Source organism: Pezoporus occidentalis, unplaced genomic scaffold (assembly GCF_034315485.1).
Source record: "Pezoporus occidentalis ecotype Australia unplaced genomic scaffold, CSIRO_AGI_Poc_V1 ctg244, whole genome shotgun sequence".
Lineage (NCBI taxonomy): Eukaryota > Metazoa > Chordata > Aves > Psittaciformes > Psittacidae > Pezoporus > Pezoporus occidentalis.
In genome coordinates this window covers 439,354-466,191 of record NW_026914330.1, presented here as the reverse complement: position 1 = coordinate 466,191, position 26,838 = coordinate 439,354, and the positions used below count along the sequence as shown (strand labels likewise).

Here is a 26,838-nt window from a genome sequence, read left to right as displayed (position 1 = left end):
GTGCAGAACACAGTTTTACTTTGTCTTCAGTTCAGATACACAGCTTACAGCAATCTGCAAGGTCCAGAAGGCACTAACCTATCTTTCTTAATAAATCAATTTTTAAGACAAAGCATCACTGCTGTGGCAACATAAATCTCTGCAGGCACTACTATGATATTAAATATATCTCTGTGTGTGCACAACACAATTCCATGAACTTGAGAAACAGCATGTGGACAGTTTGCCAAAGACTCGTGCAGTTGTTGGCTGCATTCACCTAACTTAAAGAGAAAATTAGTTTAAGAATACAACTAGAAGAGTTACTAGCCTGTCATATGCTGCTATCATGAAGTTGAGGAGGAGGCTGATGGATTGCTCTACACTGATTTGGTGAGTAGAAGGAAGGCGTTTGTTTAGCTGGTAGTAGATGGATGAAATAATTGTTTCTAGTCGAGACACGTTGATCTCTGTGTTATGATCCAAAGTGTTAAGGCCATTATCTCGGAAGGCTTCAATCATATTCCAGATATCAACAAGATGAACTAAAAATAAAGGAAAACAAATTAACTTCTATTCTGTAAAGCATGCAAGCTTACTGTTACGGTACTATTTCCGAACACTGTTAGCTTTTATTTTGGAATGAACAGTTACTTATTTGTTTTCAAAGTGAGAGACAGACTCTTGATATTCACTCATAGTTCGTGTCAGCTAGTTTAACATAACAGATCTGTGCCCAGATATCTTGTGGGACTTCTATCCCACCCTTAAACATCTGGGTGCTCTGACAGAAAAACATCATATAGGAGAAAAGCGGTCTTCTGTCATCATGCAGTGCGGTTTAGCAGTTAGGTAGCGTCACTTGAGGACTTCAGCCACATTCTAAATCCACTACAAACTGGTTACAATAATTTTGAACAGCCTTATGATAACCAGTAGTTGAGTATTGAAGGAGGAACTTGATGTTCCAGTTAAACTGTGACTGTTTCCAGTTGATCCAGTTGCCAAGTCCAAAGCACAGTACTTTGTAAACATAGGCCTAGAACTCCAAAGTGTTTCCCTAAATTACCCTGCCTTATCTTAGCACCTATCTGAAGAAGTGTTAACAACACAGAACGTTTTCCAAACCCACAGTATGAGATCTGCAGAACCACATTAAATAATATTTTTTTAATGTTTCAAAGCTTGAAAGATAGGCATGATAATGGGAGAAGACAGGATCAGCAGTAATCCATCAGTCCAAACTGAGTGTGAGCCAACAGTTACAAAGGACAGACTGATTTGCTAACTTCACAAGTTTTGTTAGCTTCCCTCATTCATCAAAAATGGTCTGAAGTAAGGTGTGATCTTTAACATTTCTTTAATAAAACTTGTCTTTACATTTTTCACATAAATACCACACAATGATAAAAGACAAGGCACGTATTTACACCAAGCATATGCCCCAGATCACCCTGTGGTCCAGACAAAGACCATAAATGTACAGCCTCATCTACACCTATAGGTACCGTAAAGGTTACTTGAGGCATATGCGTTGCATCAGTGAATTGGGCTCAAGGTGTGCAATGTACTATAATAAGCATTTCTTAATATCTCTCTACTGATCAAGAGAGATTTTTAATATAAAAGCATGAATTACAGACACAGACTAATGCTTCTCCACAGGAATGAAAAATCTGTAATCCATACATCACACTAAAGGCACCGCAGGTACTGCCACACAGCCCCAGGACACACACCCCCTGGGGCCAACAGCGGAATGGAGAAGATACAGTTTGCAGTGTGCAGTTGCCCATGTCCTCTGCAGGACTGCTCAGCTGTTGTGTCCTCCTCCACACCAGACACACACTAACTCCACTTTTCTGACAGGAGGGACCGACTCTTGTGTACATTCTTCTGCTCCACTTTTTGCTGTGTCCAATTCAACTCTGGTAGCAGAATGCAAAGTCATGTCACCTACTCACTCGTGACACAAATCTTTGCTTTGGTGAGCTACCCAAGGCCAAAGACCCGCGGAAAAGAATGACAAAACTTACACTGACTAGTATGGTATGAACTTTAAAGAATCCTTCACAGCTGATACATTTCACATAGGGCACCATGACCAAATCCAGACACTTTCACGCCAGTGATGGGATTAACACATCACCAAACCCATTCCTGTGCCTACTTGTCAGGTAGTTTGCGGTACATTGTGATGGAACAGGACCTCAAACAGCTTGAGACTGCCTGCACCAAATACTTCGGGCAACCAAAATATGTCAAGCTGGCCCATATATTTTAAATTTTTGAATCATTAAAAAATAAAACTGAAGATGTTACACTGTATTGGACAAAGATTGCTGTCTCTTTTTAGTTATATTTTTTCATCTCTGATTAAAGTAACAACTACCATCGTCTAATAAAATGTTTGCTTACTCTTGCTATACTTAAAATTCACAGGGATAGAACATTTGAAACAATCATGCATGAGAAATTTTTGAAGGTAAAGAGTAATTATAACTTACGATTACATCTTTTTTGTACAAACCGCAGTTTACAGGCTGTTCGATACGTGGAAAGTCTGATGACATCAAAATTCTGCGCTCCTATGAATAAAAAAAAGTTTGCGTGTTTCTTTCCTCTGTAACAGACAGCTTATCTGAGAGAATTACTTCAAAACCGGTATGACTGTTTCTTTGTCATATGAACCTAACAAAGATTTTTACTAGATATCTCATGGTAAAGTGATTTCCAGCAGCATATTATAAACTGAGCCAAGTTTGACACTGGTATGAGTATCTTAAAAGCAAGGATCAATCAGTGAGTGGGTAAGGAAGAGGATTGTTCTGCTGTTGGAAGACATGCACACAGGAGATAAGAGGTGGTGGGGGGGGGGGGGGGGTTAGTCCTCCCACCACCACCTGCATTGCAGACCCATCAGGAACACGCTTTTGGTTTCCTAGAGAGATTCAGATCAGGTAAGCAGCAGAAGAAATAGCATAAAAGAAAAACATATCCTCACCAACAAACTTCCTCTTCAAGATGTGTGTTATACCGTTGAAGAATGACACATTGCAGAAGAGGTGAATGCTATTAGCTGTCACCAGTCTGTACCACATCTACCAGTTTCAGCAACTACTCTGAGCATTGCAAACTTGAGGAATTTCAGAAAGTTATGTTAACTCTCTGACAAACAGACCCGTGTTCCTTCTAAAATGACCAGAGATGACAAATCATGTGGGGATGATAAATGACACTGGCTTAAAGTCCAGTATTGTTCATTTTAATTTGGAAGGAGCCAACAAGTCAATCCCATTAATCATAAACCAAAATGCCTTTTAAATGGCTCACATCTCAACAGCATCAGTGGCTGTGACCTACAATCAATATATCTCTGAGATGTAGGCTGAAATCATCCACGTGCACATGGGCAATGGCATTGATGCCCATGGCTCCTGTGCCTCCTGTATTCTCACTGGAATGCCCAGAAACAGGATCTGCAGCAGTCTGTCCTTCCCTCAAGAGCCAGAGCCTCAATGAATGGAGAACTGAGAAGTAGGGATAACCGACTTGAAGAAAGACTTTTAAAAGGTACCTAAAAAAAAAACATAAACCCACAACCTCCCAGAGAAGATACCAGATTAGTGTACTGGGGGGGAAGGGGGTCTTGCTCAAAGGTGATAACTTATTCCCTCCTACATTCTGAATTCAGAAACCAACTTGCAAATACCAAATTTTAATTACCTTTATGTATTCACCCACTGACTCACTGATGCAAATTTAAGAAAGTATTCCTGTCTTTGAGATATTTCATTGCAATTTTCCAAATACAACACAAAAGCATCTGCACACATGCCAAAGCATCTGCTTGTTCTTAGAGACCTAGGTACCGTGTCTCTAAAGAGATGTACAAGGATTATCCATTTTCATCTCTGATGCAGAAGGGGAGGTGAAAAGGCTCTCAAGACCAGCAAAGAGGCTGACCAACTTCCAAAGGCTCCCCACAACAGACGACCTAAGAGTGGCAATAGACTAGCTAATATCCAAGATGGGTTCTACTTGGTAGTATGGTACAACGAACCTAAGTGGATTACTTTCCAGTATCATCTTTAGAAAACTAGTCTCAGCTGTATTTCAGGAAAGTACTTGGCCAGGTAACACAAGCTGGAGTATTCAGATCCAAGGCTACACAAAATAGGTAATTTTGTGTTTTCTATGCAACATCCTTTCAGAACTCTCAGTTAGGGTGCTTACTTCTGTCTTTCAAACCCCAGAAGGCATTTCCAGAGACCACAAGACTTCACAAAATTCTTAGTCTATATATGCATACGAAACATATGTATATTTATACATACATAAAAGGTCATTTAACAACTATAAGCAAAACCAGAGTCATCCATCTTCTGTTCTTGTCTGCCTGTATCACATCATTACCACAAAAGCTTCAACAAGGTCTTTCTTCTAAACTATCTGAAGATGAAGTGGGGTCTGTTTTCAAGACAATCTATGTAGCTCAGAATCACAGAATGGTGGAGGCTGGAAAGAATGGAGAGAATGGTTCGGCCAGGCTGAAGATCAGCCTGGCCCAACATCCCTGCTCAGGCAGGGCCAGCTACAGCAATCTGCCCAAGACTGTATTTAGTTAAGTTTTGAGTATCTGCAACAATGGAGACTCCACAACTTCACTCAGGAACCTCTCCCAGTAAAGATGTTTGTCCTCATGGTAGATGGAATTTGCTGTGTTTCAGTTTGTGCCCACTGCTTGGTACTCTGCCACTGGGCTGAGAAAAGTGCAGCTCCATCTTCTTTATACCCTTCCATAAGGTAAACTCGGTATGTTTTCTACACTTCAGAGAAATTTGAACAGCTTGCATAGAATTCTTGCCCATCAGACCACTCCATAAGTACTGCAAAACCAACACATACATCCCTGTGGGTAGCATGTCCAGTGTGGGTGAATGCCAAGGTCTACTCTTGTCTTGAATGAAGCATTATCTGAACACTTGAGCAAATTTGTATGTTGAGCAACAACAAATGGTCACTGAAAGCATTGATTTTACACATCACACATCTCTGTGTATGAAGCTCACCTAGAAAGGCAAACATTTATGTGTCTACTTGACAGTGAGATACTCCACCACAGGACAGGTGAAGCTTGAAGCCCTTAGATTTCTCATACTGATATGCTGAAGAGCCTCATAGAGAAAGGTGATTCAGAATGTCTGTGCACCAGCACTTTCCCTGATAGTGAATAGCAAGGCCACAGCTGCACAGACACCTTGTACACAGATAATCAGAAGAATTCAAAATATTTTTGATGATATAGCCTAAGCTAAAAACTAGCAAGTCAATCTGCACTAAATGACCACAAGATGACTAGAACACTTGAAAGTGATGAGACAAATGTCAAACACTGATGCATCATTCAAAGCATTTCTAGTGGAGAAGTACTATAGTCATTTTAAAACATTCTGATAAGGTTTCCCAGGATATCACACACAATTCAGTCATCTTTGCTCACGTAAAACTGAACAAAGGCAGAGAAGAAGGGGAGAGAAGGTGTACAGCAGGCAGACTACAGGAGTTCACTTCTGCCATATGCTGAGCAAGCCCAAAGGGACCCGGCTATGAACTCAAACACAGAGCAAGCTGCAAAGCTGGGGAGAAATACTATCCAAGACTGCTCTCACATGACAGGAAGCAGATATAAATTAGCCAGGAATGAAACTGTTCCTGAAATGATAAGCTGCTTATAACCACAGTAAGAATGTTGCTCTGGAATTCCTTCAATAAAATAGCATGAATATATTATTGGTTTAAGACAGACCTTCACCAGCCTATAATTGGAACTACAGGACACACTTGCCTAACTCTGTGTTTAGTTCAGCCCTGTGCTCCCATAGGAAGGTAAAATAATACAATGCCATGCAAACATACATCCTTTCACATCTAACTGCACGTATCTTCATAAAAGGCTATGTCTCATTCCTTTAAATTATAATATCTCTGGACAGGCATTTGATATTTGTAACAATGATAGCCTCTCCTTCAGAGAATGGTCCTGTGCAAAAAACAACCCCCCAAACCCCCCAAAGTGTTTCTCTCCCAGCATTGTGGTGCCTTTCTTATTTTTAAGTTAAAAGGCGATCTTCCTGTTATCATTAATTATTTTAATAGTTGTCCACAAACTTTAGATATTGCCATATATGAGGAATGTGAATGCTCCTTAAAGAAGCATCACAAAATCTAGTAATGAATTTGTGACCCACCTCATTTTCTCCTCCTGAGCAGCACCCAGGAGCACCCAGGATACTTTTCACTAGATGAGGCAATGGTTTTGTAGAAACAAGATGCAAATGATCTGTTAAAACTATCAAAGTGAAGCTCTCAGTAAAGAATAAATGACATTATATCTTCACATTTCTTACTTACTCATTTCCATGAACAGCTGTCTCTTCTCTGCCATTGTCCTCCTCCTCTTCCCACTCTCCTCAATCATTCTGAAGACAAAAATGGCAAACACTGTTTGTGCTAGAATTTCTATTACAAGAGCAACTTACTGTGAACAACATTATTTTATCCCTCAACTGAAACAGTTTGATTATATTTGGTAAATTAAACACCAGCAGTTAGACATGTCTTCATAACAACTGTGTTCCATAAGGGAGAGATACACTTCAGACTTAACAATACCTTTTAAAGAGGTGCACAGCACAGGAAACATTAATTCTAAACATTTTATTTTATAAACTTCAGTTTGCAAAACTCAGAACACATACATATGTATAGCAGTATCATGTAAAGAATTCATTTGCGTTCAAAGAGATTTTGTTTGCAAAACACAAAGTAAGGAAGACCTTTCCAAGAGCAGTCAAGGCAATGGAGACTTTGGTGTTCAGAAGGAGAAAGCATATGGCATTCCGTTCCTGGCTGACAGATTCATAATGCTCCTCTTTCCTGCCCAGGGGTTTTGTGGGGATGGTGGTTCTGGGGGTGTGGGGTTCTGTTGTCTTTAAACACAAACCTGTAAGAATTCTTTTACCTTTGAAACCTGGAACGCCAGCTCAAATAGTATTTGTTGGAGAAGAAAAGATCTTAAATATAATTAAGGTGGAAAGAAAAAAAAAAAACAAACCCATAGAGTTTGGTCACAAAGGCCTCCCTATGAGGAAAACAGAATAAAGAAGGGACAGCAACATAGTGGAACTTACACCCCAAGGTAAGAAGGCTCAAGGACAATTTAGTACCTCTCACGGCTTACTTCACTATGTAGTCCTAATGACAGATGCTAATTTCAGTCAACTCCAGTGGGGAAAAAAAAAAAAGGAACTTGATTCAGTATCAGTGTAAAATTCCACTTAAAATTACTACAATATATTATTCTTTTGGCACCAGATTCACCAACTCATTCAATGTTTTTTTAAAGGTTTTTAAAAAAGGGTGGAGAGGGGTCAAAACCCACCAAACACTTATTCTACAATTACAGCAGGAAGCTAGTCAGCTCACCCTCATGCAACATGGCAGTACAGATTTCATTAGGCTTAAATGTCAACCAAGGAAAAGAAAGTCATGTCTTGGCACTTAATATACACTCTGTGATTAACAGTTTCTATCAGCAGTTGTCCATTGCCTGCTAATTATTCCCTTGTGAAGATCTCTCAACACATTCATCTCAAAAGCTACCAAAAGCCTTATTCCTTAACTGTTCATAAAAGGAAACTAAGGGTACGGTTGCACAAAGTAATCTGCAAATATATTTTATGTCCTTATTTTTTTCCTATGTTAGAAAACCATACACTCTGAACAAACATGCTTCTGTGTTTTGTATTTGTTTTAACACGGATAAACCTCAATGGCAATTTTGTGGATTTTTTTTTCCTGCTTCCTCAAATTCATTTAAAATTAAATAAATATAGCCAAATAGAGTGTCTTATCTTCTCAAACAAGGTTATTCACAATGCATTATCTCGAGCTGTACTTCACTGCAAACTGCAGCAGGTGTTCAAAGAGCTGGGCATGGGGAAATTGCCTGCGTGATTCATGCTGTTCTCTCACAAGTTCCAGTTATCCTCATACAATGGCCCAAGCCAAAGAGTTTCTGGAACTACTCTTCTCTTTGTTTCCTCATCACATAAGACATGCCTGTGTCATCTTGAAGGATGCCAGAGACTGTACAAGCTTTATTTCAAGTGCTAGCACCTTCTAAATTGCACAACAGATGGATTCCAAGGGGTAGATTAGTTATTTGAGCTTTTAAGTTGTCTTTAGTAAAGTCTATTTTATCAAGACATACAGGACAATGGCACTTGAATCTTCTGCAGCACCAAAAAAAAACCAACAAAACCCCCCAAAAAACAGTACTACTAGATCTTCCTGTCCTTGGGCTTTGGGTGCATGCATCCCTCATCCCACCTGCCTAACCGTCTGCTTCCAAACCAGTCTCATCTCTCTGCAAAGCTTGAACTAGTCCTTGTGATGTCCAACAGCTGGGGAACCTGCCTCACAGCAGAGAAAAAGAGTGATACTAGAGACACCATAACCATCATTTCCTCTAGCAATCACCTTCCAAAGCCCATGGAGTCCAGCCAAACCCACCAGAGCAGCCACCTGCTGTGCCTTCACAGCAGGCACAAAGAAAGATGCAATATGTTTTTTCTTGCTGGTTGGTAGCACAATGTCCAATGCTCCCGTTCCCCACTACCACTCGAGAAGGTGGGCAAGTAGCACAGACAGGACTAAGGAAAGGCCTGAAGGCAGCAGTGAAGCAGGATATGCATATATGCCTACATACATACAACATACCTACAGCAATGAAGCGGTAGGTATATTTTATTATACATATAATACTGTACATTAAGGGCTGCATTGCTGTCTGGTAACATATATTTAAAGTCATGATATTACCATGACATCAATCTCTTTCCCTACAGACACTTTATGCCTTGCAGGTGTCAGGATTTGAGTGTTTTTTAGAGGTCATTCAAGCTGCACGGACTGCAGTTATAGAACACTATCATACATAATTCACAGCTAAGCAAGTTATGCTGACCAAGATACATACTTTAAAAATTTTTTAGTAGCTAGCAATACCCTTCATGCTCTCTGCAAAGCAAATGGGTGAATTATTTGTTCAGCAATGTCCTTGAAATGAGATCTGAATAAGCAAACTGGTCTCTCCATGATTATGAAGTGCTGCAGGGACACATCAACAACACAGCTCAGCCTGACTGACCCATAGCTGAGGAATTGTCTTGTACAGATTTTTCAGGCATAGTCTCAGGAGAATCATGTCCTAAGGAATGTTGTCTCAGGACCTCCCCCGAGTCTCTTGCCTTTCCTGAAAGGAGCAAAAGATTGGAAATTTTCATTAGGTGAACAGCTCAATAGTCAGGTACCTGCTCATTAAAAAAAAAAAAAAAAAACAAAAAAAAACACCAAAAAAAAACCCCAAAACCACTATGTAGATTTCCAAGCTCTCACTGCTGATTCTTTCCAGCTATTATCTGAGAGGCGGTAAACATCTAAGAAATGATCTTTCTGGGCCAGAGTTACACATTCTGAAGACAAACAGTCTGAGTGCAGAGAGAAGAGACAAGGTGGCAGGTATTTGGAAAAGTTGTAGAAATTACATTAGTCATATGAGATCTATTGGAATAATTCACAATCCCGATATTAAAGCCTGAACAATCAGATGCAGAAGGGTCCCTTTACTGATGAAGCTAGGAAGAAGAAAGATGTAAAGTCTATCTCAAGTTCAGTCTATCTCAGTCAAAGATGTAAAATCTATCTCAAGTCCAAATCAGGAATGAGCTTAAACAAGAATAACTGCAATTTTGCTGAGGACGGAAATTGCAGTTCCCATAAGAAAAGAGGAAAGGTAAACTGCAGTTTGTTCTGCCCTGGGTTTTGTTTGGTTTGGGGTTTGTTAGCTTGAAGGGGGTGGGTGGGTTTGGTTTGGGGTTTTGGTGGGGATTTTTTTGCTGGTTGTGAACTGTTGTGTGTTGTTTTGTTGGTGTTTTTTTAACATCTGTAGCATAATGCATGAGCAAAGTGCCAAGACATACGCATTGATTGGAATGACAAGGCAGACAAAAGTTCTCAAGATGGACACTCACCTTAAAATGGACACATGGAGGAAAAACACTCAAATATATTTAGGTAGCAAAAAAGGACAACATGAATGCACTGGGGATTCTCCAGTATCACACAACATGTTCAAATACATTGTTCCATTCCATTTTATCCTTCACATTTTGTGATGAGCTGCTTCTGAACACCTGGTATCTACTTCATCATTCCTCAAACTCCAACAGATCCACAATCCCTGGGATAAGGAGTACGCATGGACCAACATCTGTCTGGGAGAACAGTGTTGCATTTCTGTTCTGTCTTTAGCGTATGCTACCACTTTAGTATGTGCTAACTATATAGCATACGCTATAAAATCATGCTATGCTGAAGAAGACCCAAACCCATGCCTACAGTAACCACGCACTATATTGCTACAAAAACGACAGCAGCAACATGCATCTAGAATGTTGTCGTTTACACTGCAACAGAAGAAATTTCTTATACATCAAAAAACCATCAAAACAGCAACTTCGGACCTGAAGATTTCTCTAACAGGAACCCAGATCAAGTCTGTTGGACTTGAGTTATAAGAAGAATTCAAATAAAATGCTAAAGAGGGATTCAGAAGAAGCAGCATGCCTGGTCACGCTGAAAAGCCTAAATTATTTTATTGCTATGTTCTACTAAGAGAATAACATTTCATTGCTATGTTCTACAAAGAGAATTAACAGCACACTGATGGGCCCAATCCAGCTTGCCAAGGCAGTATCATGCCTCCAAAAGGAACCCGAAGCAGATGCACAGGGAAGAAGACAAAGGATTTGGAAAACACACACAAAAACCTCCTAAGGACTTCCTTTCAAGTTCCTAAAGTTTGCTATGCCAAGACATCCTGAGCCAAAGTGATTCTCTGTGTTTAGTAACCATAACCAGCTTTTTCCCCCACAAGGCTGTGTTTGTCCCTTTACTACCCATAAACTTCTGACACTCAGCAACACCCTCCAGCAAGAATTCCCAAGTGTGAAACCCACAGCTCAACAAGTAGCCTCCGTCCTCCTACCAGATTCACAAACCTCACAGTTCGGCTATCAAGAGGTACAGATCAATCACTACCCACCCTCTCCATGATATTCATGACTATAGATCTCCAACCTACCTCCTCCCTAGCTCCTTGTCTCCATACCAAGAGACCATAACTTATGTTAGCATGCCTTGTACCGAACACTCCCTGCGCTCCTGTAAGCCCAAATCAACACAGGCATGTCAAGAAAACTGAGCAGCCAAGGGAAGGTCAAATGAAGGGGGGTTGACTACAGTAATTAACATGTATGTAAGTAAGAAAAGCCTTCTCCATTCAGATAACCACAATAGAGTGATCAGGAGGTGACATGTAAAGATCAACAGCGGACGGCAGCCTTGCATAGGAATGACAGGCCACAAGCAGCAGTGCAGGACACACAGGACAACATTATTTGACTTTGGCAATCTGAGAAATGAGAAGTAGGGACCAAAAGTGCTGCAGAAAGCAGAAAAAACAGTTCTTCCAAAATAAAGCCATTTTGAATTGAAATTTTCCTCTACCACATAAACACAGTAATGAAATGCATTTCGTTTCTCTGTGCCTTTCGGATCATGTAGCTACATGTCGTCTGAAGGTGCAAAGACCAACAAACACTAGAACTTGGAGATGAAGAGCCCATGCAGGAATCAATACAGGTTCAAAAGATGAAATTAAAAGGGAGTCTTAATATAAAACTACCCTAAGCATTAATCAGACTTTTATGAAAACAACAGTAAACACTGTGTCTCAGTGCATGTATTTGAAGGGGAACAGCCAAGACTGACAGGGAAATGTTAAACCCTAACCTCAGCGTTTCTTTCAGCACAGTCTTAAACTGCATACACAAATACCAAAGATACCAGGCAGCATACTGTGGTTTGGCCATAGTACAACATGCTCAACCTCCATCGAGTCTGAGGCTTTCTAATGTTAGACAGTACAATTGTTTCCTACAGACCAGGCCTAATGATTCCTCACTTTTTCCCCTTATACTTCCTGCCTTCTATCCTCCAAGTAAGGTAAAGGGTAAAGTTTATCAAAAGAGCCTACACATTAAGATATCACAACTTGGGATTAGTAGTGTTTAATTAAAGAATCTGCTCTCTTCCTTCCCTCACTGTAAATCGCCACCGAACCTCAGAAAAACTACACAGGCAAGTGAGGTTCCCTGAAGGTCCTTGCAGCAAAAGAAGTCTCACTTGCCAGCAGAGACAGTTCAACTTCTTGAAAGTCAAGTACTTTGAATCCAGATAATATTTCCTGCTATTTGTATAAAGCTAGAAATCAAACACCTCTGAATTTCACAAAAAACTCTAAGATCACTTCTAACTGTGTTCAGAGTTACCATACATTAATTATTCTGAAAAAGCTGGATTCTGCTTTAAAGGTCAGGGTTAAAACTGTAGCACTGTGTCATCTATTCTACAGTTCTTGTGCAGGATCAAGAAACCTGTAACAATCCATTCTGCACTCTTGGAAATGTATACTGGTGTGGGTTTTGTTTATTTTAAACAAAAACGTAAGAATGGCCATACTGTATCAGACCAGAATGGGGTGCCTCATCATCTTTCTGCTGCTTTTAGACTCATAGCTGACTAGCTCCAAGTTACACTTTCTCCTGCCTCCACACCCATTTCTGCATTGGATGAGACATCAACAATCCTCAGATACCATCCCCTTCCTAGGCAGAAGAATCTGGAGGCTAACTGTTGCTTGCACAGAGATCACTCATGTCAGGTCTTTATCACCTTCTACTATCTCTTTGCTACTTCATCATCTGTTTTCAGAAATGAAGGAGACACAGCATAGAGCATTCAGTATGTAGGCACACCACTGCTTTAGAGAGCAGCAATAACAAGATTCTTGTCTTCTTTTTTAAGAGATGCTTTACAGTCTTAACAGAACATAAAATAATATTTAAAATTAATATTAATTTAATAAATTATCTTTATTATTTCATATATCATGTATTTTAATATATTTTAAAGAATATTAAGTTTGGGGTGTTTTTTTGGACATAACTGAGCATTGGTCTGAAGCTTGCACGAACTATACTAAGCAGTGGGACACTATTCCTAAGGGACATTTAGGAGCGGATGTATAAACCTAGGACTGCTCCTCCTCCCCCCTCTCCCTTATTTGCGTAACTTCACATGCCTCTACTCTGGCCAGTAAAAGGAGATGAAATTCAACTGCTAACAGAGTCCTTCTAAACTTCTTAATAACTGGCCTGCATTTTTAACACTATTTACTTCAGCACACACTTTACTGTTCACCTCCCGTTACCATGTGTGATTATACCCTGCTGTTCATGATAATGACAGAGTTAACCTGGGCACCATGTGACTACAAGGTCACACTGTATTGATCTCTGACTCCTCAGCTGTATTTGTCTTCTACCCCCAAATGTAGCCTTACTCTTAGGAGTAGAAAGTTGCATTTTTCTTACCTCTACCCTACACTGAAGCATTCTTAGCAATAAGATAATGTGTTAGTCTGGTTTTGTTTAGCTTCCCCTTTCCTCACTCCAAATTAGAAATCGTTATTGTGTGATACAAACCAAATCTACTTTCTCTCTTACTGCTAAAAAGAAACAGAAATCATGGGCAAAGTAAATACGGTACAACCGAATCACAAAAAAAAAAATCAGAGGTCTACCGATAGCTTACATGCTGAGTGAGACCAGGAGATCTTCAAAACATACAGAATTGGTGCACATATAAATAATGGATTAACAACACTAGAATTAGACGTAGGAAAAAAAATCTTCACTACGAGAGTAGTAAGACCCTGTCACAGGTTGCCCAGAGAAGCTGAGGCTGCCCCATCCCTGGCAGTGTTCAAGGCCAGGTTGGATGGCACTTGGAGCAACCTGGTCTAGCGGAAGGTGTCCCTGCCTGTGGCAGGGAGGTTGGAACAGGATGATCTTTAAGGTCTCTTTCAACAAACACCATTCTGTGATTTTATGGGTCTCTGAATGTAATCCTTTAGCTTTAATACACCCAATTCAACCAAAGGCTGAAACTTCCAGTGCTTAAAGAAATATGCCTAAACACAAACGATCTGTGTTGTCACCAGTCCCTTTAGAGGGGAAAACCTAAAATCTGATAAAGGTGTGAGCTGCGCACACAGAGGTGTTACATGATGAACATCCTGTTTTGCTAGTCCCACAAAAGCAGTATCATCAGATAACTTACTCTGCTTCCACTCATGCTGATGCGACAATGAAGTTACATGGTCAGTCCTGGATGATTTCTATTGGTATTTGTTCCTCAAAAAGCTTTTTGTAACCTTTGGCAATCTGGAGAGGACACTTGTACTCTGACAGCTCTTGGTTCACTTAAGGATAGGACTAGGAGTAGGCTGAACCCACTGCGTTTTTTCCTTAAAGGCTGTTAAAACCAAATGCAGTTGCATTTTCATGCCAGAGCCAGCATCTTCTGGCTGGATGTCTCCCAAAGTTCCAACGATTCTTGTAAGTGTGGGAAGCTGGAAGTAAAAGTTCCACGTTTTGGTTTCTCAGTTCTTGCTCTGACCACAGGGGCTAAATTTACACTCACCACCTAAGGCAAAAGTACAGAAAACTTGCAACAGAGTACTCAAGTGCTCTGCTCAAGTCTGTTGCGATGAAATACAGAATTTCCTCCCTGCAGTGACAGAACAGTGCTTGACTTTATAGTAAGGATGGTGCTGCATGTTCCACAGAATATGGTCTGCTTTAAGAAGCAGCAACTTTAAGAAAGAAAATCTGAAGTCAGTGAGATGAGCCCAGTATCGGCAAAGAGTTTAGCTTTTACATGCCAGGGAAGTGGGTACAGGTACTAACACCAACTGCAGCCTTTGGGTCTGAAGTCAAGTATGCTCAAGCTGAAATCAGAAACCAAAGTGTAAGAGTTGAAGCAACTTCTGCAGCCAGCACCTGACACTGTACAGTTGCACTTGTTTCTTAAATTTTAGATACTCCAAGTAAGCCACAAACTGCTCTGATTTCAGCCAGTCAGAGGCTGAGGCTGTTGGAAGTTACTGAGACGTGGTAGCATTATAATGATGATTTACTCATGAATAACTGTATGTATCTGTATGCCTACATTCATATATAAAAAAGGGTTGGTTTTTTTTTTTACTGTAATAAGAAGACTGGCCTCAAATCCCATGGGAGATTCTAGCTCAAGATGGCTATTATTTAAATATATTTAAATTCATAATATTGAGAATCAGCAGGGAATTATCTGCACTGCAGTAAAATACTAGAGAAACAGTTTCATTATTATCATTAGAAAAAAATCATTAAATGCTAACAGTTACTTGTATATAATTGTTACAAAGTAATGTCCACCTTAAAGCATAAAAACTGTGGCAGGTTAGTACCTTAAAGCTACAGCTCAGTGTGTTTGATGAAAACCTTCAGAAAGTTTGACATTTCCCTTCATCCATTCACCTTTTTCTTTCAGTAGGTCCAATAACCCTGTTCTGTTGCCTCATGGGCAACCTCTGTGACAGTTAACCTGACAGTCAATTTATAAATTCCTTACCAATAAATATGGAGAATTCTACAGTAAGTCACCATCCAAAATATCTTCAATAGCACCATAAACACAGCCATTTTTCTTACTTTGCTCAAGTTTTTTCTTTTCCTATTTATATTCCATTCTTCTCTTTCACAGTTCTTCCTCTTCCTTACCTTTAAAAGCTCCCTCCCACACCACACGCATGCATTATACATGTACTCCTGGCTGCACAAAATCTGACATATAAATAAGAAGTAGAACCTGACATCTGTTTTCCCCTTGACTTGCTGTAACGGGCTCAGCCAGGATGCCTCTGGACCACCTGTTTCTGCGGTTTCTGGTTGCACTTGTAGCTTATGCGCAAATGGGAGTGCGAGCAAACCCTGCTGATGGTTGCCAGGCCAATACTACAGGACCTATCTTAAAAGGTTTCGCTCTTCTTGGAGCTCATCAGCTGTAGGTAACGGCCTAAAGAAGCAGTTTTTCCTTTCAAATCTAAGGGAGGGAGACAGACTGTGTAATTAATTTTAGCTAACAGAGCAGACCTTGTGATCTTGCCCTAACTATAGCCACCATTTAAGGAGTTACACATCTGTCCTTCCCTAGCTGCTATTGTATTGACTTCCTACTCCCTCAGAGACTATAAACTGAAATTTCATTGTTTGGGTTCCATCTCTGCAATTTCAGGTGCTTCCTCACTGCTTTTTTATTACTCTAATTCAGTCACTAAATAGGTTAATTAACGAGAGAGTTGTTTGGCTTTTTTTTTTTTTTTTTGCTTTAAAGTCAATTTTGCTTTATTTTGTATTTCCACCTTTAAGATAAACTCCAGAGCAATTTGGATCTTTACGATTTGACAACCATTTCCAGAAAACCACTGAAATGCAGCCTCATCAGCCAAACAGAAGGTGGTCACAGAAATACAAGGCAACTTATGAATTATGAAATCTGAGCTTATTTGGATTCTTCATGTTGCATTTCACTAGCAGAAATAATATTTCTGATCATTATTACCAATAATGCAGTTGATGTAAGGGTAAAATTGTGCTTATACCCATTTCTGTTCAGAAATAACTTGTAATTAAAAGTTAAAAACAGGTTAAAACTTAAACAGGGGAAGTTTAGATTGGATATAAGAAGGAAATTCTTTCCTGTTAGGGTGGTGAGGCACTGGAATGGGTTGCCCAGGGAGGTTGTGAATGCTCCATCCCTGGCAGTGTTCAAGGCCAGGTTGAACGAGGCCTTGGGTGACATGATTTAGCGTAAGGTGTCCCTGCCCACGGCAGGGGGGGTGGAACTAGATGATCTTAAGGTCCTTTCCAACCCTAACTATTCTATGATTCTATGATTCCATGTAATTAAAATAATCAGACTACCAGTCTGGGGAATATACTGATCTTAAATATACCTGATACCCAGTGAAGGAAGTTTTGTAACTTTCTGCTGGTTTTCCAGTGAAAAGGAACACATCTTCATGGATGGTTTGCAGAAAAGCTTTCACTCCTTGTCAGTTCATTCACTTTTTTTGAATGAATCTGTCATTGGGACAAAGATACTGAATAAAACTTCAGGGCACATCTGTACTTGCAGAAAACATTATTACTGTCACATCTATTTTAGCACTTCAGGCGTTTGTTTTGGGCTTCTAAACTTGTATGCCTTCAGCTGTCATTTGATTTAAACAATTTTAAGCAATTTCTAAACTGTCATAAAAGATTTGATGGAGTATAACAACAATAATCTTAGATTTCAGAAAAAAGATGCTGAAGCATTTTTACTTTTTCTCAAGAACTTTAACAAAAAACCTCACAAAGATTGATTTCATCCCCTAATCTCCCTTTCTATTCAAAATATCTGATGCTCTCTTACTTATTCCTTTGTTCTTCATCCTTTCTTGGTTCACGTTCCAATCTCTCTTTTATCAGCAGTCAAACACGAATATATGTAATTGATGAAAAGTATTCCTGCATTCCCCTATGCCTCTTACTAGGAAAACGAAAGCAATCTAGAAGTTACTTTTAGGGACACATCTAACACACTTAGACCAAAACCCAAGAAGACAAAAAGACAAGCCTGTTATACTTACACAAGTAGACCGGCAACATCTTCTTTTAATGGATATTCTAAACATTTCTGATAATTCTCCTAGTTTAACTTAACATTTCAAACTGCTCGCATCACTGTATGGAGTAAAAAATTGAAGCATAAATAATTGTACACAAAAGTAGTAAAAATACTTTAAGATGTTACTCTTGCATCTACAGCAACAGGAGTAACAGAGCATCTTTGAGAAAGAAAATGCATTTCCTTGTGGCACGGTTTCCCAAAAACTTCAAGGTCTCTTACAGATTTTTAAGAGAAAGCTTTCTTACAGCTATTGGACTTGACTTGTAAAGCTCTTATGGAACCATTCAAAACTGACTTCAGTCTAGGAGAAGGGCATAAGGGAAAAAACAACCCCACTAGACTAAGACCAAGAGAATGGATTATAACTTTCCAGTGAAATTCTATACAAATCAATGGTTCTTTTTTTTAAAAAAAATAAATACAGTGGACTATAATACCCTTACAGAAATGTGCACATATTATACAGTAAAATGAATGGCAATCAAGAAGTTTTGAAAAAAAAAAAACAATGGTACTAAGAACTAAACATTTCCCTACTGCACACCTTGCCGCTTCTGCTTAAACTGTAAGACATTTGTTTTGTTTGTTCAGGACACTGCACACAGCCACACACTCTCAGCCAGTCCTTATTTCTTTAATTTCCTGATACAGAAAACAATATTGGCACTTGTCTAAGCCCCAGTGCAACACCAGCAATCTTATCTTCCCAGCTAGTAAGAAACCAATAAAGAATTTACTAGATACAAGTTAAACAAAGATGGAACAAGTAACAATATTTAACCACGGTTTTCTTTCAAAACTCTCAAGAGCTTTTAACACTATTTCATAGAGAAGCTCCAGATTACCTCAAGACAAAACTGAAAAAATTCAAACCCAAGTAGAGCTCCAAAGCACCCGAGTTACCGTAACCCCACAGAATTTCACTTGGTATGCAACCGTTCAATACCCAGATCAGAAGGAAATCCCTGACCTAAAGAATTTATGGCTCAGGTGTGATAATACAGAGGGGCTGGAGAGACCAACAGCAGGCACTGCATGCCAGCAACCTGCTTCTTGTGAAGTTTAAATCACAAAACCAAAGAGAGCTTTAAAAGAATACTACAAGGTATTGTTTTAGGTACATAGCAATATATATCTATTTTTAGTAAACAGGAAACTGTCAAGAATGAGAAACAAAAAACCTTGCAAGCTCTTAGGGACTACGTTTTGTGTTTAAACGCATACTGCACCATCAGATCTGTTTTTCAGCAAACTAAAGAGAGTATGCACAGATGTCTGGATAAGAAGTACCTAAAACACAAAAATGCTTTCCTTGAATAATTGGAGAGCCATCACAAACTCTTATTTTCCTTTATTGACCAAAAGCCTGAGGAGTAGAAATGGGTTTTTACAACCTGCACCGTTGATTTTGAAGCTCAAGTTAAGAGTAATGTCTATACATAACATCTACCACAAGCCTGCAAACAAGAGCAAATTTAGTAGTTAAAACTCTTTTCCTTAAATAATGCAATGTTACTGTTAGATAAATGAAATATTACACCAGAATTTTCAAGCAATAAGAAGCTGTAAATACACTAATTAGCAGCTTACCTCTCCCTCTCAGGAAGGGAAGACTCATCTTCTTTATAACACTGGAGGGGGTTTCTGCACAATCTATGCTTCCCAGCTCTTCCAGTGTGAATTTTACAATCCCCCTCTTTAGCAATTTTAATCTGCAAATTCCCAGAACTGCTTACTAGCACACAAGAGAGATTCCTAAAATTGCCTCTTCACCAAAATAGAATAATTATTAGGAAGTGTTTTGGGTTACATTTTTGCCCGTTTCTCCATTAACCTAGACTAACAGTACAAGGACTGAACCACCATCAGGGCAACACACATACATGAACACTGACAGAATGCAAACTAATGCAGATCTCAAGCTGGCAGATAACAGTACAGAGCATAAACACTGCTTTACTCCCAAATCAGCCACACCAGAAGATAACACCATTTTCAGTACCTTTCATCACCTCTAGACCCCTATCACTTGCTACCATCTTCACCAAGCAATAGTAATCCACACAAGACCTTCCCTTCCTGCCTTGCTTCAGATGTCATCACATTAGATGAAAAGTTTTAGCACATCAGAAAATGTTCACAGACTGCTCCTTTGGCACACCTGCAGAGATGGTACATTCCAGTCAAGGGGATCATGACAAACACTTGGAAACATGAGCAGCTTCCACGATCAGAACTGTTTGGGGGGGGGAAGAAACGTATGCAATTTAATTATTTACATAATGATGATTTTATTTTTTAATTGCTATTAATTTAAAATGTAAACTTCACAGTCTACAAAGTTATTTTTTTAAGTCAGACATTATTAAATGGCTGTGAGAGTAAGAATAAGGACTTTACATTAATCTAAATTTAATAGTATAGCTGACATTTGCTGCAGTCAATGGGAAAGTGAACATATATATAGTCCCAGCCTTAACTTTGTCTGAACTGCCAGAAACAAACGATACATTCTTCAGAAATTTGGCTGTACACAAAACAGTTGTCAAAACCACTGGTGCCTCCCTACTGCCCCAGTATTTCCTTTGATGTGATCATTCTATGAAACATAAATAAAAGAGTAACAGTAATTAAAAGATAAGATCCCATAAGCACTGCAAAAAAATAGCATAAATAAACAACCTCAAAGAATACTGTTGTGCTTGTCACCTGGATTCTGCTGTCCCTAAGGCACCTCTCTCCCTGGAGATAACACTTCCATGCCTGCACAGCCGGGCTGTTCAACTGTTAATGCCTCTCAAGACTTCCAGGCTTGCCATCTGGAAAGGTATTACAAAAACCAAACCCAAACTGTACTGTGGTTGCGTTCATAGGTAACCAGGGAAAGCAACATTTCATATGTGTACTTTATAGCACACCTACTTCCAACTAATATAGCTTTGCTATACAACCTGTAGGATCACAGTCACACAGCAAGTTAAAGATACTACTACCCAGTCCATTTTTCTTATTGTTTGCTGTTGCCATAAGTTTCTTCTCAAAGTCTGTTCTGCTGTTATAAAAACCTGACTTACAAGCAGTAACACAGAACACATTACAGTAGAACTGGAAACTTCACCCCTTCCCTGCCTCCCATTTAACTGCTCTTTGCAAACTATATTCCATAAAATCCCTTCTAGAATATTCAGTCCTGAAACATTCAGCTCTACATGGTCTTCTATTGCTGTTGCCATCTGTAACATGTGCATAACTGACAGCTACTTTTCTGCTCAACTGTAATTCAATATTCCAAATCGCTGACCAACTGTGGACACAAATATAATGTTTTCTTTCCTTAAGAAAGGAAGAGCAAAATAAGCCAAGTGCAAAATTTTAATTCATCAAATGGTAAGACATTCTTAGCATCATCTGTAAAACTAAGAGCTTTTCTCCCTTACCTTTGTCACTTTCCCCGCATTTAGGGACTAGGCTCCCTCCCCATTTGTGTTACAGCAGAACACCCTCTTCACTCCTTCATTTCTTAAATGAAGTAAAACTGCACTTCAAAGCAGCAAGACTCAAAGACTAAAAAACAACTCACGCTTGCAGGCAGACGGTAACTACTTGCAGTAGAGTTACTGAGATTTTAAGTGTTTTGTAACTAGAGTACACTCTTTACACATCCAATTGTTTTAAAATTCACCTCCATTGGGTGCAAGTATTTTTATAAATATGTATTACTTAAGCATAGCTAAGTAGTTAAAATACTTTCATTCCTTCCAGTAGCCCTTGAAAGCCACAGGAATGGAAAAGGCCCTTGAAACCATTTAAGTTTAGCCCCAGTTTACCGGTAAAAACCTGTTTAAACACTAAACCAAACATACAGAATACAATCACAATTTCTTCTCCCTGATAGTCAAGAGAAAGAAAGAAAGAAAAAAAAAAAACAAACTTAATACAAACATTGTGAATTCAAACCCTTATCACCAGACAACCTAACCCTGAAACCAGCAAAAGAAAGAAGCATAGATAGATAATGGTCAGAGAATGAGACTGTGCTGTGTGTGGAATGCTGAAAGCCAGCCCTTCACACCTGCTGGAGAACTGTTTGTGACTCCCAGGTGATGCATTCTGTAACTACAGAGCAGTGTCTACACACTACCATGCCTGAGCTAAGAGAATTATTTACCTTTCCTTTCAAAAGGAGTTCTAGTGAATTATTTGCAAAAAGTGCTGCATTTGAATACATCAGCTGGGTTCTGTGGAAGCCTGTAACAGATCAGGTAGATGATGCCAGGCTCTCCAAAGCACGTAGCCAAAGTACATGCTGGTTAATGAACCAACTAATCCCAGAGTCCTTGGTTTAAACCTCAAGACTTCACTTTCTCCCTCTTCCAAACCTGTCAGCTGGCACAACTAACAATATGTAACACACAGCCATGGCTACAAAGAACTGTAGTTATGACTCCTAATGCCACCCTTTGGTACTGGTACATGATAAAATTAAACTGATGGAAAAATTATGCCTTTATGATAATGCAAAAGCTCTTGCTCTTTGCACTACAGCTTCTTCTGAAGTTTTCTATACCATTCACCACTTCTTAAAATTCATATTAATATTCAAACATCTAGGTTCTGTGATAAACCAGACGCCTGAATGTACTGGCTACAACACAGTGTATAAAGGATTTTATCATTCTAAAATAACCAGAAAAAAAACCAGCAACTTTGAGACAATTCATCACAAGAACTTTAATGAACAATGAGGGGGTGTCATAAGGTGCTTACACAGAGGTCTGCTGGATGTGCCCTCATAAACGTGAGCTCATGTAACAAGTAGTCAAACTGGCATCTCAAACACCAGAGCAGGGAGCACCATTCTTAGTGCTGAGCTCAGTAGTAGATTGGGAATATATCAAACAGCCTCAAAACAAAGACAAGAATCTCATGTATGATAATAACACAAAGCAGAAACCCACAGGGTTCAAGCAGGACAATATGCTGAAGGCAGTGACCTAAGCAAGCTACCTCTGGAGTAGAATCCTGGGCAGAAAAAAGCATAGCAAGAATTTAAGGATCAAGGGAATGATGTTGCTGGAAACATGACATGAATTGACTAATCTGGAAAAGAACTTCAGAAAAGACTGTACCTCTCTCCATGGAGAGCCTTTGCAAAGTGTCCATGTTCTGGGGAGAGAAATTACCGCTCACTCTCCCCTACACTGCTAGTAACTAATTCTACTCTTCCCCCAAAAAGGAAGTCTTCAGATCAGTAGGTCTGCTCTTTTATCTAAACTCCCCATGAATCCGAAATACTCTTTGGAGAAGAGGAAACACAAAAAGTAACAGTCTTAAAGCAATGCTTCTGGGTTACCACCTTTCCTTCGGGTGTACTTTATGATACTATCCAGGAGCCTCTGGATAGATACTTACCAAGGAAAAGAGAGTGGGAAGAAAAAAAACCCAATTCTTCAATCCAGCATTTTCCAACTTTTAAAACCTGAGACTTCTGACTTTTTGAACTACTGGTTCAGGCATATGGAATGGGCAGCCACACCAAACAGAGCATCATAGAATCACAGAATGGTTTGGGTTGGAAGGGACATTAAAGCTCATCTAGTTCCAACCCCTGCACAGGCAGGGACACCTTCCACTAGACCAGGTTGCTCAAAGCCCTGTCCAACCTGGCCTTGAACACTGCCAGGGATGGGGTAGCCACAGCTTCTCTGGGCAACCTGGGCCAGTGCCTCACCTTCTTCCTCATATCTAATCTAGATCACCCCTCTGTCACTTTAAAGCCTCCCACTTGTCCTGTCCCTACAGGTCCTTGCGAAAAGCAGCTCTCCAATTTCTTGGGAGCCCCTTAAAGCACTGGAAAATACGCTAAGGTCTCCCTGGAGCCTTCTGTTTTCCAGGCTGAACAAACCCAGCTCTGTCAGCCTGTCTGCACAGCAGAGGTGCTCCATGCCCCAGAGCATCTTTGTGGCCCTCAGTCAGTATGGTCAGCTTTAGGAACCAGAGCAAGAAAACCAACAGTACAAAGCATTTTTAGGAGGCAGTAATGCACAACTACAGACCAAATTCTAACTTTAACAACTCAAATCTATTAGACACATTATATCAAGCAGCACAGAAACAAGTTTCAAAGTATCCTTGTGCTATCCAGCTCGTTCTCAGTGTCTCACCAAGCCCTCCAAAAGAAGAAAGTACTTTGCTGATGCACTACCACCAGTGAGATTCCCCTAGGTCTCCAAAAGAATACCCACCAGCTTCACCATCCCCAGCTGAGGGATCTGTTGCACAAGAATGTCATTGTGTGGGTTTTTTTAAATACAAGATTGCACCTCACATGGGAATATTTTTACATGTGCAATACTTCACATAAACTGCAGAAATCACTACCTCACACCAGAAGTTTGTCATAAATTAAAGAGTTTCAACATCAGTTATGCAAGTGTGAGAAACAGGCATCTGAAATCAGTTAGATAATATGTTTTTAAGCTCAATACCCAAGACAGTCACAACAGATCATATTACCTGGATTACACTGAGAAGTCTCTCAGGGCAACTTCCACTTTCCTGGGCTCAGTTCCTTCTTCAAACATTTAAAGACAATCTAAAAAGATGGGGAGGGGAGAGAAATAAAAACCGAGTTGGGTCGGGGGGTTTAATCGATAAAGCCGTGGTTTTACACAGGAAAATAACAGCCACCCTTGCTATTTTGCAGTTACAGCTATGATTATGCTACATTTACCCTGATTGCGTATCCTCTCAATTACACAGAAACGAAGCCCGCAGATTCTGCGTCTACGCGAGCATCTGCCTGCTCCAAGACGAGCCGCGAGGCGCAGGCAGCACCGTTCGGGCGCCAGGACGCTCCCGCTGCCAGTCAACAGCCTCCCCATGGGGTGCTGCGGCGCGGAGGCTGGGGCAGGTAAATCCGCGGGGCTCTCTCCAAGGTATCCAGGGCCCGCTTAGGAGCGCCAGCTCTCCTCCATCCCAGGCCTCCCGCAGGGCGCTCGCTCGGCACTTCCTCCGCGCCAGGCCCGGAGACCGGCAAGCCCCCGCTACCGCACCCGCAGCTGCTGGGGCTGACGCGAGGGGCTCCAGCTTGCGCTACCGCCACGACTTCGCGGGCAGGAGGGACGCGCCCCGGGCCTGCCCGCCCGCTGCTCCCTGCCCGGTTAGCGGCGGAACAGGGCACCCTCCGCCCTGAAAGGCCCCGCGCCCTCCCACCCCGCAAGCGGTAGCGGTGCTCGCAGCGGGCCCGCCTGCGTCCCGCCAAGCACGCACCTCTCCCGAGGGCGGCGATCAGGGGTGGGTGTCCCGGGACTGCCCGGTCTCGGTCCGCCGCTCGCCGCCACGCCGCCGGCTCCGCGGGCACGGGTGGCCAAGCGCCTCAGCCTCCCCACTCCAACGGTCCCCGGCCGCCTCGCGCCGCCCAGCCAATCCGAGCACGCCTCCGCCAGGGCGCGCGCACTCTCTCCAATCTGAGCCCTTAACCGCCTCACCCCCTCCCTCTCTCTCAGCCAATCAGCTGGCCCTCCTATCCCCTCCCGCTCCCTGCGACACCGCCCGGCCGCCAATCACGAGGCAGACTCTTCCCCGCCGGGGGCGGGCGGACGTGCGTGCGCTCCTCCCGCGCGCTCCCTGTGCCCCTCAGCCAATGGGGGGCTAAGGCCAGCGCGCGCTCCCCTGACGCCAGCGGACCCCTCGGATCGCTCGCGCCTTCCAGCCAATCAGCGGCCAGCACCGCCTCGCGCGCTCCCGTGTCCCGCCTCTCGGCGCGCCTCGTGTTCCCCGCGCAGGCGCAACACCTGCAGCTGAGGGGAGGGGCGGGGCGGTGTCGGGGTCCGCTGCTGGGTGCGGGCGCCCTGCGGTGCCTGAGGAGCTGTGGGGGGAGAGGAGGCGGCTTCCGAAGGGCGTTTCGGTGCCGGGAGCGGCCTCTCAGGGGGACAGGGAGAAGCCCGGCACAGGTGGGCTCTGGTAGAGCGGTCATGGTGCTGCTGCGACCGTGAAAGGCAAGCGAGGGTGTGTTTGTGTACGTCTGTGTATGTATCGAGCCCCAGAGTGTGTTTGTGTACATGTATGTATGTATCGAGCCCCAGAGTGTGTTTGTGTACATGTATGTATGTATCGAGCCCCAGAGTGTGTTTGTGTACATGTATGTATGTATCGAGCCCCAGAGTGTATTTGTGTACATGTATGTATGTATGGATCCCCAGAGTGTGTTTTTGTACATGTATGTATGTATGGAGCCCCACTGTGTGTTTTTGTACATGTATGTATGTATCGAGCCCCACAGTGTGTTTGTGTACATGTATGTATGTATCGAGCCCCACAGTGTGTTTGTGTACATGTATGTATGTATCGAGCCCCAGAGTGTGTTTGTGTACATGTATGTATGTATCGAGCCCCACAGTGTGTTTGTGTACATGTATGTATGTATCGAGCCCCAGAGTGTGTTTGTGTACATGTATGTATGTATGGAGCCCCAGAGTGTGTTTGTGTACATGTATGTATGTATCGAGCCCCAGAGTGTGTTTGTGTACATGTATGTATGTATCGAGCCCCAGAGTGTGTTTGTGTACATGTATGTATGTATCGAGCCCCAGAGTGTGTTTGTGTACATGTATGTATGTATCGACCCCACGGAGCCAGTCATTGCAGCGCTCCCATGTTCTGAGCTGTGGTCACAGGAGCCTTGGCAAGTTTCAGGACCAGGCTGGGCCCTGCCTGGCCAGAAAAGCCTCAGGGGGCGAGCTTAGGGTGTGGGACAGAGCCTTCAGCAGCGCACAGCCGGCCCCTCAGCAGCCGTCACCGTGGCAGTGTGCAGGCTCCTTTGCTGGAGGTCAGACACTACTGTAGTGCCTTGGCTCTTGCTGTGACTGTACCTTCAACAGCCATCATCCCTGGCTGGGACGGCCTGGAACTGTGCACTTCAAGAATGTGTCACTTGCACACCAGGGGAGCCTTCTGAAAGCACCTTGCTGTGTCTTCCAGCGTTCTCCAACAAAGCAATGGCAAATTTTTCACATGACAATCTCCTCTGCTCCATTCTTTGACCATCTGTGTCAGGCTGGATGATGCTATTGCATAGCAATCAGCTACGTTACAGCTTGGCTTGCTGGC

General features: G+C 41.6%; 1 protein-coding gene across 12 annotated transcripts in view; it reads right to left on the bottom strand.

Moving 5' to 3' along the window:
- Nucleotides 1–25,181, bottom strand: part of DTNB (dystrobrevin beta) — a 199,838-nt gene extending 174,657 nt beyond the window's left edge. For 7 of the 12 annotated variants that reach the window (XM_062622630.1, XM_062622635.1, XM_062622629.1 and 4 more), the window contains exons 1-3: nucleotides 6,394–6,461; nucleotides 2,487–2,567; nucleotides 311–524 (exon numbers count right to left, since the gene is read on the bottom strand). In XM_062622630.1, coding sequence (XP_062478614.1) covers nucleotides 311–524; nucleotides 2,487–2,567; nucleotides 6,394–6,460 — 362 coding nt within the window. In that variant the 5' untranslated portion in view covers nucleotide 6,461. Of the gene's footprint in view, nucleotides 1–310; nucleotides 525–2,486; nucleotides 2,568–6,393; nucleotides 6,462–8,523; nucleotides 8,542–9,193; nucleotides 9,299–19,317; nucleotides 19,337–24,243; nucleotides 24,323–24,999 lie in introns of those variants that run through there. The other 5 variants (XM_062622632.1, XM_062622631.1, XM_062622634.1 and 2 more) reach the window with 5 other exon arrangements.
- Between the last annotated feature and the right edge of the window lie 1,657 nt (nucleotides 25,182–26,838).